Below are 20,639 nucleotides of genomic sequence, written 5' to 3' on the forward strand. Positions count from 1 at the left end.
ATGCCGAAAATGTATAAAAATATAATAATCTATTAGAAGGGATGAAAAAAAAAACCAAAAAGAAAATAGAAGGTAATATACAGCGTGACTCACGATCGATGGTAGGTTTGACGTTTCTGGAAAACGCAAAGCATGATTTTTCTGAAAATTCCACCTCTTACATTTCCTTACCTGTTCTATCGATCAAAAATATTTTCAGCAGTGCGGCGTTGCCACTTCCATCAAAAATTCCTAGCAACTCATTTTTTTGAAGAAACACCCCATATATTAATACATTTTTGCAATTGCTCTGGTATTTCAATACTCCTTTGTTAATAATGTCCTATACATATATCTATCTGTTTTCGAGATAAAAAATAAATTGTGCTAAATATGGTCCAAAACATTGGACCATATTTAAATTAAGTACATCAGTACTCTCAATTCATGAAAAATTGATATTTTGATGATAGTTTAGACAAACTCGAAATATTTAAATGACACCAAGAAATCGACTCCATATCATACAGGGCGTGCTAAAATTACTATTATTTCCATTGTGCATAAAAGTAGTCAAAAGTTCATTTCTTCAAATGAAACCCCCTGTATATTACTCAGTAAATTGAAAGATGGTGAAAAATGCGTCAAGATGATATATCATCCTGATTCAGGTATGATATGATATATCATACCTGAATCGTCAAGTTATCTCAATAAATATAGGTGGAAATATAGGTCATTTATATATACAATGAACAAAACTAGCCCCAGTACAGAACCTTGGGGTACACCATGTTTGATAGATTTCACATTCAATTCAATCCCATGTAATGATACACACTGTGATCTATCGTGCAAATAGAATTCGAAAAATATACTCCTTTGTTCATCAGGAAATCTGTAAGAATGGTAGAAGTTCAAGCATCAATGTCTTGAATTTCATCTGCAACATTATCTACAAAAAATCGATAGCCCAGAACCACTCATTTTCTAGCAATGAAAAAATTCGTCGAATGCAGTGACATGAAAATTAATTAAATTTTAGGTAACGGAATGTTTGATGATTTTTCCAAAAACATTCATTAACGAAATAATAAATTCCACATCTGCAACAAGCAACAAGTCTCTGCCAAAAACAACCAATTGAGACAATGCTACAGTGCATAACAGCTTACCACGAAAGTCCAACCAGGTTGAACTCCGCCTCCCTGGTCAATTTTGCTCATTCACTTGTATTTTGTTGAAAAAATTAAGCGACCATGTTTGTTTATATTACTATCGTTATCAACCTATATTTTCAGGTCGTCCTACTCCTACTGTTTCCTGGTTCATGAACGATAGAATAATAGAAGGTCACGTGGAAGCTATTGGAAACCACGTGATTGTCAACAGACTAGATGTGAATTCCGTCACCAGAGATCATCTCAATTCCACATACAAGTGCCAAGCAAGTAATACCAAGTTGATGATGCCAGTAGAGAAGACAGTTAGACTTGAGCTTTTGCGTAAGTATACACCCAAAAAATCAGTCCATTCAAAATAATTGCCACTTTGATTAGAACCAGGGGTAGCTACACGAGAAATTTAGTGATGACTACCAGCTGAGAGTGAAAAAATTTGAGAAAACTATTCAACTAACTTTCTCTTTACAGTACGACCATTATCAGTTTTGCTAACAACCAAACCGAAACAACTAGTAGCAGATGAGGAAATATCTGTCCAGTGTGAAGTAATAGGATCTAGACCCAAAGCTCTCGTCACTTGGACTAGAGATAATCGACCCTTCAGAAGAGGAAAGGTAAATATTGCTAAAAGAAAACTATAACTCCCGCCATTGTTTTTCTTTGGTGCTTGCTAATCTGAAACGTTTTTTACAGGTGATAGAAGAGGGCAATGACACTTCAGTGATAACAACAATAACATTTGTTCCTGTTCCCGAAGATGACGGAAGCATCTTCAGATGTATCGGCGAAAATCCAAAACTTAACGGAGTGGGTTTGGAGGATTACTTCAGGCTGAATGTTGTCTGTAAGTATAAAAATATCTTCATGGTTCAAAGTTCCGCTCACTATAATCTTCCACAGCTGTTCAGTTTTGACAGCTTTCTTCGAAAGTGTAACGTTACGGTTTGATCACATTAGTTCTCTCAAGTCGCGAATGGATGAAGGTTTATTTTTCATCTATGGTTCAGTCATCTCAAGATCTGAATACAAGTTCTCCAGCTTCACCCTGAGACTGTGGCTTGTCTACCAGTTTTTCCAATACTTTATTACATTCCCAAATAACCTACAGTCCACTTATGGGCTTATCAGCCTGGCTTTCTGTGTAAATATGGATTCGCTCATTTTGTTGAGGCATGGAATTGTCGTTCATTGGGCTTCGAAAGCCCCCCATTAAATTACAGCTCTCATTCCATGTTTGGTTCCCGACCCGTCTGTGTAGCAAGGATTTTTCACGGGCATATTCCTGAGATTACTGTTTCTTACTCCACTCTTCACGATGTATGACTTCGACCGCAAAGTTTGTGTTGAACATATATTTCACTGGCTTCTACTTCGAGACCATGCTTGATGTTCATTCCTCCGCATACCAAAATTCCATTTTGTCCGATCACATGTGGCTTGGTGAATCTTCCAGTTTGATTTTTTTTATCTTTGCTTCATCCATTATCACAAGATGTATGAGGTAAATATTCAAAGGCATCTCCAATGCAGCTATTGGTGTCGTTTTCTTTGCCTCCCTTTCATCCCAATCAAGCAAATCTTGCATCTTGTTCAGCCTTTTATTAGCGGTCTTTTTTTTTCCATCTTTGGTTACCATAGTTTGTCATACATTTTCCCTGACACAATAATAAGACTGTTTTGATTTCTGTTGAAACCCTGCTCTATCAATAGTTCAACGCATTTTTCAAAAGTTGGAAGAGCATTCGCCAGGCCACTTTTCCCAAGGCATGCATTCACAAAATTCAAGTTGAAAATATTGACTTGAGTTGAATTGATTTCATTTTCCAAACACCTGTTTTATTGATTTCACAGTAAATCTGTGACTCACAGAATCCCCGACATACAACGAAAATTCCCCAGAACCGACCGACGTTGTAGGTAAAATTTAGTGGTACGATTCCGGCGAATATCTGTCAGCGTGCAAGTTACAACCGAGGCAGAATACAATTCCACGCATTCCTAATGAGATGAAAATCATTGTAACGGGTGTGGCGTTCGGTGTTGAAGAAATAATAAAAAACCGCGATACGCGCCCCATGTAAATGTGAGCAGGGTTGAAGACAGGGGCGGTGCGAGGGGTTGTGAGAGGATGAAACACAATTTCTCATGTTTCAGCATTTGATGAAAACACTCTTCACTCACAAGAACTGACGCGCCCTGTCTGACGCACGTGTTTTAGTAATCAAGTTGGCATCATCAGGAGATGACTAAAACGATTATCTTCAGTTGTAACCTTTTATATACATCTGGATTTAGTTCTAGCTATTGGGTTTAGGACTCCAAGCTAATGTTGAACTTTCAAGGGGTTCTTTTGATGCTCCGTAAAAATGCCCTCATAGCTCTAAAGTTAGGAAAATAGCGTCGTTTGTAGGTAACGCAGATGAAAAACCTGAAAAAGTATTGATAATAACCCAAATATGGGGGTTCATCGGCCAAAAGTTCTTGTATGGCTCTCAAATATTCAAATTTCAATTATGATGGAAACTCCGTACAAAGAGTAGGACAGAAATATAGAAAATAATTTCATTTTTGGAAAATTCACCTCCATATACGAAGGTGTTAAATTCCTGTGCGGCATTTGTGAAATCAGTTTTTTATATCAAAAAAATTTATTTTGTTATACATACAAACAGAAATGTATCCCCTCTAAGTGTTACTATTTCCATTCGGGTTTAAAGGCCGTCGTAGTGTTGAACTGCATCCAATCATTTCGCAAGCACGAGTGGCTGGCTTCCTCAGAGGTTTATTCATCTTGATGATTCACCGATGACTGGTGATTTCTAGTTCCTAGGTTGTATTCATTTTGACTCAGGTAGTCCGCCTCTCTTGTTGAGCGTTGCTGTTAACCGAAGTGTTATTACCTGTGGTGGTTCGAAAATGTATGCAGATATCTATCCGTATGTGTCGGTTTCCGGTACACATCCGTGGTTCCTGTTCAGTCCCCATGTTGAACTTGATGCTAAGTTGTTGAGCATTTATGTGCTCTAGAAATAGGTTCAGTCTACCTATCCCATCTCTCCAGATGACGAAGGTGTCATCCACGTATCGTTACCAAATGGTTGGTTTGAAATCGAAAGCGTCCATTGCCTTCTTCTCAAATTTCTCCATGAGGAAGTTGGCTATCACCATCCAAGTCGAAAGCGAGGAATCATCAACACCCTAATGGAACGTCTCAGTAGGACATGTGAACCAGAACACCAACAAGAAGAATTGGATCATCTTCAAATGGCTTCAAGATCGAATGGATACAGTGTAACCGAAATTAACAAGGCCATGAAATTAAAGACTTCCACAAGTCAAAATAGGGAGGAATTGCAAACGGTTGCACGTGCATTTCTACCGTACATCGCTAGGGTTACAGACACTTGATTTGCCGTTTTTACTCTTCCACTATAAGACTCATATGTTTTTAAGAAGTATGTATCAGGTATTCATCGCCTAATAATAATAATAATAATAGCCTTCATTACCCAACAGTTGAAAACCATTTACAGGGTTAACTTAGTATGTTAAAAAAAGTTATATCGATCCTTATAATCATAAAGTTACAATTCGAGAAGTGAATGAATATTATAATATAATAAAATAAAATAGAAAAAAAACTATACCAGAAAATTAAAAAGTCTCCATGAAATACTGAGATGCAGTGTCAACAATATATTTTAGGGATTCAAAATTGATATCACACAAATTTGAAATGAAATTGAAATTATTGCAAATGCTAAAGATAGGTGACTTGAGATACAAATTGGTTCTGGCCGGTCGGCTGTAAAAAGGTTTTGTACTTGTAGTCTTAAATGAGGCACACAGAAATTTATAAAAGATAACACCTCCATAACATCCACATTGTTGTGCAGTAATTTATACAGAAAAATTATTCCAGCAAGTTTTCTGCTTAGTCAAGACTTTCAATATTGAATGTTATGGTAAGAGATTCATATGAAATACCTCTATCAGGATAGATACCATGAGATTTGAAGTAAATAAACTTCAGGAAACTACGTTGAACTTTTTCAGTTATTGTTTTATAGCAGTTGTAGAATGGAGACCATAGAACAGAGCCATATTCTAATTTTGACCTTACATAGGCTACATAGAGAGTCAATACAGCAGATATGTTTGAAAAAGATCTACAATGGCGAACTATGAAGCCGTAAACTCTCAATGCTTCAATTACTTTCGATCTAATGTGGCTGGAAAAAGACAAATTTTGATCAAAACATATACCAAGACCTTTGATTGAATTACTTCGTGACAGTGTAATGGTATCTACTCGATAATTGTACTCGATGACTGACATTTTCCTTCTATAAGATACTACTTTACATTTGGATGTATAAAGGGGATAGCAAGCTGTTTGGGTTTGGCTGTTCTTGGATTTCATTTCATTTTTCATTATGTATTTTGCCATAAAAAAATTATTTATTCAGAATGATAAAAATAAAATAAAAACAACAATGAAAGTTAATTGGCACTCCGGGGCGACTTCATTGATTCCAGTGGCGCATTTGCTTTTTCAGCTGCAGCAAAACCCGGAAAAACCTGCAGCACCACATCATCTGAAGATCTTGGTCCAACAATGTCCTCTCTCTTATAAAACAAAATGTAGGGTGTCTCCAGAGGCTCCAATACATTGAATGCATCACCAGAACACTTCGTGACACGACTATCGTCAAACTCAAACCAGTCCGTTTCTTCTTTGACCAAGGCGTAATAATGGAGATAACTGAAAGCATATCGACCTATATGTCGATCTCTATGAGTTTTCCGAATATCTTCATTATTTATGTGGTCTTCGATCGATATGTTCAAAAACTATATCCTAATAAAAATTAAAGCTCAGTTGTAGTACCGGGGGTGCAACTGAGTTGCCTTATATTATAAAAATATATATCTACTTAATCCTAGTACACAGATCAAGTGGTAGAGTGAAACCTAGAATGAAGATACTCTAGTAATACGGTCAGCAGGGCTCAATCACTAATGGACAGGCAGAGAGATTTAAAAATCCGCCAACACCCAAACAAGTGATAGAGTAAGCTAGAAGGTACTTTAGGAAAACGACCAGTAGGTCCATTAGTGATTGGGCACTGCTGACCGTATAACTAGAGTATCTTCATTCTAGGTTTCACTCTACCACTTGAACTGTGTACTAGGATTAAGTAGATATATATTTTTATAATATAAGGCAACTCAGTTGCACCCCCCGTACTACAATTTATGTGGTCGTTGTCTGGTGCATAGATTACTGTGGTCTATGAAACCGAATAAGTGTAACTAATTTCTGGATCGAGTTATGTTTGACTAATGTGTATTTTGTCTGCACAGCTCATTTACTATATCCTGGTCTCCTTGTTCTCTTTCGGACTGGTCGACACTGGTCAAAGTATACATTAGTTTTGAAAGGCTGTTACAGGTTCAATTTTTCTATTCTAAAACTATGAAAGTATTCTTCCTGAAACAATTTATTCCAACTCTCATCGACATTTTTTGTAACCAGGGCATTCAAAAATGGTAACTTTTTGTTTCAAATATATACATTATATTTATATTTGTTTATCTGTTGTTGAGTAGTAACACAAAATCCTTTAACAGACTCCTCACAAAAATGCCCATCGAATATAATTCACTGTCCAACGTGGAACAGCCTGTGAACTAGTGCTTTTCTGACAGCCAAAACCTACTGGGTGGAAACTTTGGGGGAGGTGAACACTTTGAATTGTATTCCGTTCGTCTTTGACATTATCACGACGTTTCGACAAGATCACACTTGCCGAAATAGTGGAAATAGTGTTCTTAATTTCAATTTCAATGCAGAAAAGCAGATCTATGAAACTACTCTCATTAGAGAATCGTTGGAAATATATTTTAAAATTGAGTGGGAGCACTGTCAAATAAGAAGAAAGAGGAAAATATAGCATGACATTTGTACTCTGCTTGCTTGCTGAATTTGAAATCATCCTTGTTTATTTAAACGTAGGCTGTAGTTGAAAATTCCTAGTTTCATGATGCCGTATACTGGCGAACAGTTTGCAGCTTTTAAAATAGATGTTATGACCTGAATCAAGGTGGTATTTGTATAGGGCTGAGGTTGTTAGTTTGTTGCGGAGTGGGAATGTGTGTTTCTCTAATCTGACTGGTATTCGTCTCGTTGTTCGGCCGATGTATTTATTCCCCGTTACAATCTCCACATGTGATCTTATGTATATTACTTGGTTTTCTGGGTTCACTTTGTCTTTTGGGTTGTTCAAGGGATTTATGACGGTTCTCGTTGAGTGTTACGTTGTGTCGTTTTTGAATTCCTCCTATTTTATCTGGAACACGCAGAACGAAATTGCCTCAGTTTTCTGTATGGTATTATAAAGAAGATTTTTACAATGAATAACCTGAAAATTACGAATTCCATAAGGCTTTCTAATTATACCAGCAAGAAGTCATACAAAAATAGTGGATTTGAATGCAAAGCCATATTCAACAACCAACATGAATATTAAATATTCACCGTACTATAAAATGTGTAACAGAGAGAATATGACAGGTACATAATTCACTCCCAATGCAAACATTGAATCAATCCCACCAACTCGTTCAGTAATAACTTGAAACAACATATACCTATATTCATCATTACTGTTAGGCCCTATCTCGAATTCATTCGATTAAATTTTTGAAAACGTACGAGAAAAAAACGTAGTGCAATCAGTTTGTAATTGAAAATAAATATTCGTGTATATATAGGAATCTTTTGAAAATATAACAGATATATTTGGAATAGAACTACAGTGAAAATTAAAACATTTATATAGAGGTAGTTTGGTGCTGTATTGAACCTTTTCGAAGGCAGATAAAACAGCCCCAATGGCTTTCAACTTGGTCGTATTCTCAAGTGAACCAAAACATTGGGGTCTTAAAAAAACCCACCCCACAAAAGCGACTCGATGGTACACCTTCAACTCACGAGGATTGCCATTGTGGCTCCCTCTATCTCAAACTGGACCAAATAAATGTAGCTTCTAAACGAAACTGATCAGTTCAGGACAGATAGCGAGAGGAAATATTGAAAACCTGCGAACATCACGTGCAACCTTGATATCCTGGAACATTGAAAAAATGTTGAAGATTTGTCTCTATACTATAAGATACTTTCACGGGAGGTGTTCAAGTGACTTGGCACATTTGATTCCACCAAGAGCGGTACATATCAGAAATACGCGACGGACTCTGGCTGCTCATCGTTTTGATGTTCAACTCAGTACACTTCGAACTTTACTGTTTGAGACCTTTTCCATCCGGAGAACTGCAGCAACGTCGTTCATTTCCGCCATATTCTTGCAATAATCATTTGGCGGCTTACTCTAAAGGATATATCAATGCCTTGGAATGACCCAATTCCGATAGGTTTTGTCAGCAGCCCAGAACTCTTCAGTGTTCGTTTGGCAAAAACCTAAAACAATATCAATGACAGTTCTGGTCCGATGCGCACTTTCTCTCCAAGAAATTCAGAGCAGAAACACTGTTATAGTTTTCTATTGGGGAAAGTCTGTTTTGATAATAAGTCGCTTGGCTATCTGAGAAATTTTTGATTGATTTATGTATCCACCAATCTCATAGGACCTTAGGTGAGTTGATATCTCTGAGTCTGCTAGGTTACGGTCACCAGAACTTGAAGATTTTTCATGGATCTTTCTGAGATCTGTCATTTCCGACAATCTGGAATAATTAAAACTGTGACGTAGATATAAAATTCCGATAGAGATCCGAAAGAAAGCTCTGATTTCTTCCAAAATAAATGGCATTTGTTCAAAACTTGGAGGTATTTCAGGTGCTTTTAGTGTTTCCTCTTCCTAGTTCCCGTTAGTTAGGGAAGCCACAAATTACGCTGTAGACGACCCCTCCCGATATAGAAGGCCCCGACACTGTAGAATGAGGCCCTTAGGTCCCCCGTTAACGGATGAATAGCTTTCTCATCCATCCCACCCCAGCCAGGTAGAGGTATCCCGTGAAGGGCGTAACTGATGTCTGAGGACTTCATGCCGCCATACTATCAGTCATGTACCCATTGGTCCTTCTCGTGACCAATAATCAGCCAAAAGGGTAAGGGAGCTGGACTCCAAGCCTGAACGACACGAAGATGACTTTACACTCCTCTTGCTAGTTAATTATGTCGTCTCCACTCGGTTTTGGAACTTCTTGAAGATGTGTATTAGATCGAAAGTCTATCACAGAATGTCAATGATAATCTGTATTCTGCTATGCTTCACAAAAGCTTATTTTGTGCAATAATATATGTGGTCCACGTAGCCTTTTTTCAGAAGGATATGGGAGGTAGGTATATCTAAAAGAATTCCCACACTGATAGTGTGATCCAGGTGGCACAGAAAACAGCCAGATTAGCTCTCTAATAGATTTGTTCCGGCCCCTAATCCGAAGTTTTTCCATGTATCCTTTGAGGAATCTTCACAGATAACTGAACTAGCCATGAATGATAGCTCTCAACAATGAATTGATCGAGTGTCCCCCACAAAACATCTCCGAATGCCTTCAACTTGACCGTATTCTCAAGTATATCAAACATTCGCGGAAAAAAACTCTACCTCACAAAATCTAATTCCCTGCCTACTTCAACTCCGGTAAAAGTAAAACCAAGCCGCATATAAATAATTTTTTTTATTATGCTTCCAGATCCTCCTCAAGTGGTCCTCCATCTGGGAAATACGTTAAATCCAGAAGACATAAAAGAAGGAGATGACGTATACTTCGAGTGCAGCATCAAAGCCAACCCCAAACAACACAAGATCTCCTGGTATCATGATGTAAGTGGAGTACATTATTATTTTATCTTTTCTGTCTCATTACCATCCCGGTTATGCGGAACTGGAAGATAGCGGGGAAATAAAACGCCGAGATTTTCTCCGAGTGAGGAGATTTGAATCGGATGCTGTGGGGAGATGCGTGTGTCATCAGTTTTCTCGTACAGATCGCTCTTTTCGGAAACAGATGATCTTGGAAGAGAACAGCGAAATGGGAGGAATCATAAAGCACTTCCTGATAGTCACTCGAGTTTCAATACAAGAATGATGTTGATACATCTACAATCGTTTATAAGAAATTTATTTCACACTGTGTGTGACATAGTTATTGTACAATGTTCTCAGACCCACTAGATCAGTATAACTCGACTAGTTTCTAGCACAGTATCTAAGTACTTCCATCGCAAATATGGTCCCTAAATCGTTGACGCTCAAACATCTTTCAAGAATTGAGTTATCAACAGTATACGCTGAACGTGATAGGGCAGCTTTTCTAACTGAATATTCGAAACTCACATTCGGATATGTTGTTACAAGCAATTAACAGAGCACCACTACACCAAGGTTGGTTTCCTGAAGTAATGTAAATACAAGTTATAGGACTAAGGTAAGTTGGGTAAGATCGCGCGCATTTCAAGTGAGTACAACTTTAAGGAAGCTTAGTATCTAGCAACAGTGAACAGTGAGCACGATTTTTTAGCAAATCCTTCTTCAATATATACTCCTTGGAATTAAAGTATCGCTATATGTTTATAACACCATAGAAGTTTACAGGAACCTTAAAAGTTGCTGATGTTTTGGATTCGGACCCCATGTTGAGAGGCAAGACCGTATGCATTCAAACAACTCCATATGAATATAATAGAAAGCGGCGCTTTCGAATCCGAACTTTTCCTATATTAAATTCCCGTCAGAATTTTTAAATAAAGCCATAAAAATCTTCTGCCCTCATACCTTGAAAATTCGAACTTGCCCTGCGTAGACAAAACAACTATTTACCAGCGAACATTTTATTATCAAAATGGAAAGATATCAAAAACTCAAAATAGATACGCTTACTGAAAGTCATTAGATAAAAAGCTAATAGTATTAGACTTATAATATGCTCAAACTTCTGTTTAGCATACATTAAGACCTGCAACATTCACTTCAAATGAAAACATACTGCCACGGCGGTCTTTTAGGGGATTTGGCAAGAGCATTTCAATGTTTTCAAAAACAATGGTGTCGATTTCGTCTACTGGAGGCCAAAAGAGCTTCTCAATTGAAGTGTTGTACCTTAAAAACTTACCTTGACATTCGTGGTTATCTGTAGGTTGTTGTATGATTTGCTCAGCGTAATACTTAATTGTTCTTTTCGTACAATACTCGACCAACACCCAAGCATGTAGCTTATAATTTTCAAAATGCGAGGCTATGTTTTCTTCAAAACTTAGGAGGTCCAGGTCATAGTCCGATTCCTCGCAAAATGGTTCAGGGTTGCCTTCGTCGCTACTTTCACTGCTGATTTCTTTTTGCTTCCTTTTTTTGTTTCTTTGCCTTGATATTTCCTTAAAACTTTGTTTGTTAGATTCCTGCTGTTTTATTCTTTCCTCAGCTTCTTGATGGGTGATAACCTCGGCACCTGTTGAAACCCCCCTTTTTTTTGTTTCAATTGCTCGAGACATTTTGTCGAACCGTTTCTAGCAGTAACTCTTCAAATGAAATATTGCTTGGTCCAGCTTCCATCTCGTCCCTTTCGTCTTGAGTTGCTTCGAAGTTGACCTCTTCATTAGAAACAACCCTTTGACTGTCCTGTATTTCATCCCTTGCTACTTGATCTGCTTCTAAGTTGTCCTCTTCATTAGTGATGCCCTCAGTTTCGGTATCTTCAGTAACTTCTCTATCTTTTTCCTTTTTCCACCTCTTCAGCGCTTCTGGATGATATTTTTTTTTTGGAATGACGGTAGAATTGAAGGGAAATATTCCTGCTTGATTCCTTGATTTTTCCTTCGCCAAGAGATCAACTCTTCATCCCATGCGGTTTTGAAAGACCTGAAAACAGCTAAGTCCAGTGGCTGCAGTAGGTGAGAAGTATGGAGCGAAAGTTTCAAGATCGTAATGTCATTTGGACGGGCAACTTCTACAACCCTATGATTGATATGAGTACTATGACCGTCGTAGATTAATAGTACTGGTCTTGCTTCTTTCAATGCCGGTATGAATGTTTCAGTAATATAATTTACGAATATGTCTGACTCCATCCAGCCATTACTGCTGGCGGCGTACACCAAATCCAGTTCATCGGCTGATTTTTCAGCCATTAATTGATCCCACACATTTTCGCCCTTAAAGACAATCAGTGGAGTGGCTTTGTCGCCGATGGCATTAACTGCAGACGAGATTGTTATATTTTCCTTTCCCGGACCGCTTGTAGTACGGGAACATGCAACACCTTAAGCGCCAACCACTTTTGTTCTGGACGGATCGATTGCTAGACTGGTTTCGACTAGATTCCAGATTTGTTTTGGACATTCAACTAACAGGGGGTCGGTTAAAGTTTTCTGCAAGAGTTTGAAATAGTTTGAAATAGTACGAATGGATAAGTCATTTTTTTTCTCGAGTATTCAACGGACTGAGGCTTTTTGACTGAGTAGTTATGCCTCTTCTTGAAATTTAAAAACCAGTCAGCGCCAGGAATATTATTTTTGAATGGCGTCTTCAGATTGTTTTTCGTAACATATTCAGGCACCACAAGCAAAACTTCCATTCTACACAGTCCAAATCCCAATTTTTCAAGAGTCTTTAGTCCACCTGCCAAAATATTTTCGTGATGGATTGGAATAACAGTTGCTTTTCCAAGTGACTGGCTTTTCTGTCCATGGGTGCCTTTTAGATGGTCGAATATTTTATCATCGACATACAATGTCGATTGGTCTATAAACCAGAAAGGACAAAAACCAAGATAAATACATCTTAGATCCATACCACCAATATACGAAGAACTTTGGAAAGATTTTCAAGGAACTAGGTATGAAGATGGTTTTTGAAACAAGGCATACACTACAGAGCCTTTTGGGAAGTCCAAAAGACGAAGTCGAGAATTCGGAAAAGTCTGGAATTTACGAAATTGAATGTAAGGACTGCGATGCAAAATATTATGGACAGACAAAAAGAACTATTAAAGTGAGATATAAGGAACACATAGCACACTTAAAATATGGAAGACCTGAAAAATCAGCAGTCGCCCATCATATTTTGCAACAAAACCATTCCATAGACTTCAGTTCTTTAAGATTAGTTAGACAAGTTAACAACAACAGGCAGCTAGATGCCTATGAGAGTGTAGAAATAAGTAAACATAATAATATTATGAATAACGATAACGGACCAATACCAAATAGCATATAGCTTGTTGAAATAATTTTGTTGGGTTTACTGATTACTACAAAAAGACGCATTGTAAATATATTTAGATAGGCAATATTGTGAAACTAACTTTATATAGCTGAAAATTGTTCTATATATAGCTGTAACATTTAAATATACATAAGGACATATTGTAAAATAATAAAAAGGCCAATTGTAAAATTAATTCAGGGTGGTACACTTGTATGGGTGGTATTACTGATTACCTACCTGTATGATGAACCTGAATAGCATAAATACCTTTAGTTTTGAGAAGTTTCTAGTTTTATCTTCCTCTTGAAGATGATCACTTGGTGATCAAAACACGTGTCGAGGTGTAAAAATAACGATTTGGTGTTGGGAAAAAACTCCAGTAATATTCATTACTACACCAAAGGTTCCAAACAGTACATCATAAGTCTATAGTTGGCTATGTCTACGGGATCAATTCGGTTTCAATTCGGGGCAGATCTTAGGCAGTATAAAGTTCTTCATTACAATATTCAACATTTCGTTCACGTTGTGGAAGGTGAAAGTACTCAAAGAAGGTCGATGAAAACTCTGATTTCGTTCTCAAAAATTGACTTTCGTTCAATATAATATAAGCAGGAGAAACATTCAACAAAGAGTAGTGGAAGTCTCGGCTGAAAAAACAATTCCCAGACTAATATCGCAACGAGTATTCAAAGACGTACCTCTGAATACAAAAAAAACACCAAGTATTTCCATCAAAATTTCAACGAAATTTTCATTCTCATGCACAGTCATTCCAAATCTCGTCTCGAGCGCACAAACAACACATAAGTAACGCGTAAAAATCTGCTAGAAAGGATCCAACCAACGCAGCAGAGGGTCGATAGGTGGACGCCGATAATTCACGCCCCCCCGTCTCAGGGGAGACATATCTTTCGTGCCGTAGTGGGCTACTTTTTTAAAGGTTTCAAGTGCCATAACTCGTATTTAACCGTATCTGGCGCGGATATACCGATCCGATGGAGTTTATTGCACCCTAAGGGGAAGGCTTATGAGCGATAATTGGTTACTTTTTATGAACGCGTACCTAGGAAATTTTCGAATTGAATGTTACGTTCCCGTAAGTCTGAGGGACGCATTTTTTCATTCCTTCAAATTATTGATCCATTCCTCAGATATCTCAGACGTCTTACAAATAATACAATACAATAGTAAGTAGTAGTCCTCAGATATCTCAAACGTCTTACAAATAATACACTACAATAGTAAGTAGTAGTCCTCAGATATCTCAGACATCTTACAAATAATACAATACAATAGTAAGTAGTAGTCCTCAGATATCTCAAACGTCTTACAAATAATACACTACAATAGTAAGTAGTAGTCCTCAGATATCTCAGACATCTTACAAATAATACAATACAATAGTAAGTAGTAGTCCTCAGATATCTCAAACGTCTTACAAATAATACACTACAATAGTAAGTAGTAGTCCTCAGATATCTCAGACATCTTACAAATAATACAATACAATAGTAAGTAGTAATCCTCGGATATCTCAAACGTCTTACAAATAATACACTACAATAGTAAGTAGTAGTCCTCAGATATCTCAGACATCTTACAAATAATACAATACAATAGTAAGTAGTAGTCCTCAGATATCTCAAACGTCGTACAAATAATACACTACAATAGTAAGTAGTAGTCCTCAGATATCTCAGACATCTTACAAATAATACAATACAATAGTAAGTAGTAGTCCTCAGATATCTCAAACGTCTTACAAATAATACACTACAATAGTAAGTAGTAGTCCTCAGATATCTCAGACATCTTACAAATAATACAATACAATAGTAAGTAGTAATCCTCGGATATCTCAAACGTCTTACAAATAATACACTACAATAGTAAGTAGTAGTCCTCAGATATCTCAAACGTCTTACAAATAATACACTACAATAGTAAGTAGTAGTCCTCAGATATCTCAGACATCTTACAAATAATACAATACAATAGTAAGTAGTAATCCTCGGATATCTCAAACGTCTTACAAATAATACACTACAATAGTAAGTAGTAGTCCTCAGATATCTCAGACATCTTACAAATAATACAATACAATAGTAAGTAGTAGTCCTCAGATATCTCAAACGTCTTACAAATAATACACTACAATAGTAAGTAGTAGTCCTCAGATATCTCAGACATCTTACAAATAATACAATACAATAGTAAGTAGTAGTCCTCAGATATCTCAAACGTCGTACAAATAATACACTACAATAGTAAGTAGTAGTCCTCAGATATCTCAGACATCTTACAAATAATACAATACAATAGTAAGTAGTAGTCCTCAGATATCTCAAACGTCTTACAAATAATACACTACAATAGTAAGTAGTAGTCCTCAGATATCTCAGACATCTTACAAATAATACAATACAATAGTAAGTAGTAGTCCTCAGATATCTCAAACGTCTTACAAATAATACACTACAATAGTAAGTAGTAGTCCTCAGATATCTCAGACATCTTACAAATAATACAATACAATAGTAAGTAGTAGTCCTCAGATATCTCAAACGTCGTACAAATAATACACTACAATAGTAAGTAGTAGTCCTCAGATATCTCAGACATCTTACAAATAATACAATACAATAGTAAGTAGTAGTCCTCAGATATCTCAAACGTCTTACAAATAATACACTACAATAGTAAGTAGTAGTCCTCAGATATCTCAGACATCTTACAAATAATACAATACAATAGTAAGTAGTAATCCTCGGATATCTCAAACGTCTTACAAATAATACACTACAATAGTAAGTAGTAGTCCTCAGATATCTCAGACATCTTACAAATAATACAATACAATAGTAAGTAGTAGTCCTCAGATATCTCAAACGTCTTACAAATAATACACTACAATAGTGAGTAGTAGTCCTCAGATATCTCAGACATCTTACAAATAATACAATACAATAGTAAGTAGTAGTCCTCAGATATCTCAAACGTCTTACAAATAATACAATACAATAGTAAGTAGTAGTCCTCAGATATCTCAAACGTCTTACAAATAATACACTACAATAGTAAGTAGTAGTCCTCAGATATCTCAGACATCTTACAAATGATACAGTTTGAACGTAAATATTACATGGTACAATAGTACATAGTGGTCATCAGATATCTCAGACGTCTTATGAATAATACAGTGCCAACGTGAATATTTCATGTTATAATAGTACATAGTAGCCCCCAGATATCTCAGACGTCTTACAGTGCAAACGATAGTACATGGTACAATAGTACATAGTAGTCCTCAGATATCTTTGACATCTTACAAATAATACATAGTACAATAGTGCATAGTGGTCCTCAGATATCTCAGATGTCTCACAAATAATACAGTGCGAACGATAGTACATGGTGCAATAGTACATAGTAGTCCTCAGATATCTCAGACATCCTACAAATGATACATAGTACAATAGTACATAGTGGTCCTCAGATATCTCAGACATTTTACAAATAATACAATACAATAGTAAGTAGTAGTCCTCAGATATCTCAGACGTCTTACAAATAATAAAGTACAATAGCAAGTAGTAGTCCTCAGATGTCTCAGACTTCTCACAAATAATACAGTCTGAACGTAAATTGAACATGGTACAATAGTACATAGTAATCCTCAGTTCTCAGATGTCTTATAAATAATACAGTCGAATAGTAAGTAGTAGTCATCAGATATCTCTGACGTCTTACAAATAATACAGTGCAAACGTGAATAGTAATTGAACTTTCCAACGGAGCAAGATATTACAGTGGGAACGGGGGTCTTGTGACATTTCATATAAAAATATTCAAATTCTCTGTACAATGGCCTCCACCTTTCTCAAATTTCGATAGCTGGTTGCGGAGTTATTGATGTTTTACTTTGGAACTAAGAATTTCGTAACCCTCCACCAAATAAATGTTCAGTGGAAAAATAAGTAAATCAGTAACATCTTTTGCAAAAGATAGGTCCTTCAAGGGGGTGAAACGGTAGCATTTCATTCAAACCTTGGTATTATTCATCTTATACATAAAAAATATTTCGAGTGAATGTTCAGAATATCCTTCTCAAACCTTCTGACAGTGAGACAGTGAAGCAGTCTATTTTCGAACCCATTTTTAACATTTTAGGATGTTTCTGGGGCAATGCTCCAACAAACCGGCCTGACAATTCAAATGCCTGGATGTGACTGATCCAACAAATCCCTTATAAGTCAAAAAAAAAAAATTGAGGCATGCTATTGTTGGACAACAATTTGATTTCCGAATTCGTCTTGATTGTTGGACACAATGAGGTTTTCAGAAGTTTCCAACTATAAATCAACAGTAATTTTTTTCTCTAGATATCTACCAGCCCAGGCATTTATTTTTTCATGAGTTTGAGTGTGACCTTTCATAAAAATATGTGGGTTCATTTCTGTTTAAGAAAACAATGGTTTCGGAGGTGGTTTTCATACACTTCGGGGTATATATTTTTTTTTTTAACCAATTCCCTGAGATATTTTCGGCATATCGGATTATCAGAAAATCTTACATTGAACATGCTATCTGCCTAATGAAAACTACGCTGGCCTCAGCGCAAATAGGAATTGCCTGTTTCTGCTCAAAAATCTGGCGCGAACCATTTTTGAATATTTAAATAAAATGAAATGAAGCTAAATCTCAGTATCAAGGGACAGGTGTCAAGCTGTCAAAAACAAGAATGCACTTTCATGTACATTGGTTCAATGTCTCTTACACCTCAGATAATTTGTGTAACATGAAATATGACGAACATAACATAACAAAAATGTTAATAGATGAGAATCTATAATATTAATGTTTTGTGGATATTCATGGTGTTGTGTGAAAATTTCACAACATTAGTGCACTGGCTCGATGATCCGTTCTGCTCTTTGTAATAATAGCAGAGTTATTTTTATGTATTCCTTACTGCTACAACCGACGGTATTTTGTGTTTTGGGATCCTAGAAAAGTATGTTTTTGCAGCTTCAGGTCTTCAATATAACCTTCTGCTATAGTTGATGATCTCCATCCCCCACAACTTTCCAACGTGGTTATATCTGCCCCAGAGTAGACCAACAATGAAACAGAACTCCTGTGGAAATAATTTCCAGTATATTCTTATGAATTTTCACAAATCTGTGAATACCAGGCCGTTCTTTGTACGCCTTATATTAGTGTATTGCAAAAATAGATAACCTGCCTGTTAGTCTACAATCTTCATATTTTCTGTAGCGATTCAAATGATCCACTACAATAAATGAGCGTAATTTTCTTGACTCCGGATCAGGAAGAGTATTAAATAATGATTTTCCATGTCTCCAATTACTTTTCATCATAGGAGGAGCATATAGCATCATGCGTAGTGCATCAGGAATGCTGGTCATCATGGTCTTTCGATGGGCAATAAGGAGTATTATCTTGAAGTTATGCCCCGCTTGCGAGAAGCAATACGAAAAAACGTCCAGTGTTGTGGAAAAACAATCAATGGCCTCACCATCACGATAATGCACTTGCTCACTCGTCATTGCTTGTTTGTAATCATGCGTCAGCCACCGTATTTACCAGATTTGACCACCTGCGACTTTTTCCTGTTCCAAACATTGGGGAGACCCATGGAAAAACGGCGTTTTGCGACGATAGAGAAGAGGTTCGCAGTTCAGAATATTTCAACATGTCTATAGTATTGTTGGTATGCAATGTAGTCTTCAACAAAAATTATGTAGACCTTAAATTAAGATATTTCAGTTTCTTGACCAATTCTGTGAAGTATGCCAGTAAAACGTTTTCTGACAATTATCCGATCTTCTGAATTTCACTAGTTCGGACTTCCATTGTCTGATATATAAAATGATTTGGAATCCCTGAAACAAATAAAAAAAGAAGAATTAAAAATGAATAGCTGAAAATAACAATTATATTCAGCGAAAATAACATGAAATTAAATAAAAGTGAAATAAAATACAAGTAAAAATAGAACGATTGAACAAAAAATAAAGAAATATAAATGAAAAAAAAATAAAAAGTTAAGAGATTCCAAGCCACGTTAGTTCACGACGTTTCGATTGTTAGTATCTACAGTTGTCTTCGGGTGATGACTGGACTGATTCCTTCGAGAGATGACTCTTTATGGGTCGTTTGAGTACCTTCACTTATCCCCGCTTTCCATTTTTTCCGCTGGTTCAGTGGGAGATGACCGCTTGGCGGGAGTTGGCCATTTTTCGCTTGATGATGGGTTTCCATATGTTGCGTATCTCTACGCTAGCTGGGCTGAATACGTTGATGGACAGCACGTATGCGGCTCTTTGTGCATGATCTCAGCTTGGGACCACTCGATGTTGTGTTGATGGGTCCAAACATGGTCTGCTATTCCTGATTTGCTGGTTTCCCCTCGCTGTGTGTGTTTCTTGTGCTCGCCAATGCTAACATTCAATGGCCTCTTAGTGTCACCAATAAAGGATTTTCCGCACTCACAGGGTATCCGGTCAATGCAATTCTTGGAATCGCAGTCCGCGTTTGGTGGCCTGGTTTTCGTGAGGCTGCTACGGATTGTGTTACCGGATCTGAAGCAGGTTCTGATGTTGTACTTGGAACCAATTCTTCTTATCCTCTCCGATAATCCTCTGATGTAGGGAAGTGCAAGTACTGGTTGTGACGGCTTCTCTTCCTTGCGAGGCTCCTGCTGTCTTCTAGCTAAACTCTTTTCTACCATCGCTTTGGAGTAGTCATTTCGTTGAAGATCATTTTTGATGATGTCTAGTTCCTTCTCGAGACCTTCCTTCGTATTACAGAGCCCAAAAGCACGGTCTAACAGAGTCTTGATGATTCCTCTTTTAATCGATTGATGGTGGTTGGATTCGTGGTTAAGATACTATCCCGTATGAGTGGGTTTTCGGTATACAGATGTTTCCCACTTAGTGTCGGTCTTCTTCACCAAAACGCCTAAGAATGGCAATTCGTTGTGGATTTTCTTCTCCATTGTGAAAGTGATGGAACGTCTCAAGCTGTTGATATATTTCAGGAAGGCGTCTAGTTCAGTATTCCCTTGGTTCCATATTATGAAGGTGTCGTCAACATATCTCAACCAGGCTCGACGTTTCTTGTGGGCTTCTTCAATCGCCAGAGTTTCAAACCACTCCTTATATATGTTGGCTATGACTGGTGAAAGTGGCGATCCCATTGGCAGTCCCTCATCTTGTGT

At 37.1% G+C, this 20,639-nt stretch overlaps 2 protein-coding genes across 4 annotated transcripts in view; both read left to right on the plus strand.

The window, feature by feature from the left end:
• LOC111509829 (protein turtle homolog A) overlaps positions 1-20,639 on the plus strand; it is a 203,242-nt gene that overhangs the window by 154,338 nt on the left and 28,265 nt on the right. For all 3 annotated transcript variants that reach the window (XM_074180849.1, XM_074180850.1, XM_074180851.1), the window contains 4 exons: positions 1,281-1,484; positions 1,632-1,777; positions 1,857-2,007; positions 9,885-10,015. In XM_074180849.1, coding sequence (XP_074036950.1) covers positions 1,281-1,484; positions 1,632-1,777; positions 1,857-2,007; positions 9,885-10,015 — 632 coding nt within the window. The remainder of the gene's footprint in view (positions 1-1,280; positions 1,485-1,631; positions 1,778-1,856; positions 2,008-9,884; positions 10,016-20,639) is intronic.
• The window catches only part of COX8 (Cytochrome c oxidase subunit 8), a 324,402-nt gene that overhangs the window by 99,601 nt on the left and 204,162 nt on the right, over positions 1-20,639 (plus strand). The gene's annotated exons all lie outside the window — the stretch shown is intronic.

Source organism: Leptinotarsa decemlineata, unplaced genomic scaffold (genome assembly GCF_025532065.1).
Source record: "Leptinotarsa decemlineata unplaced genomic scaffold, Ldec_3_MD MMD2_tig00026307_RagTag_RagTag, whole genome shotgun sequence".
NCBI lineage: Eukaryota > Metazoa > Arthropoda > Insecta > Coleoptera > Chrysomelidae > Leptinotarsa > Leptinotarsa decemlineata.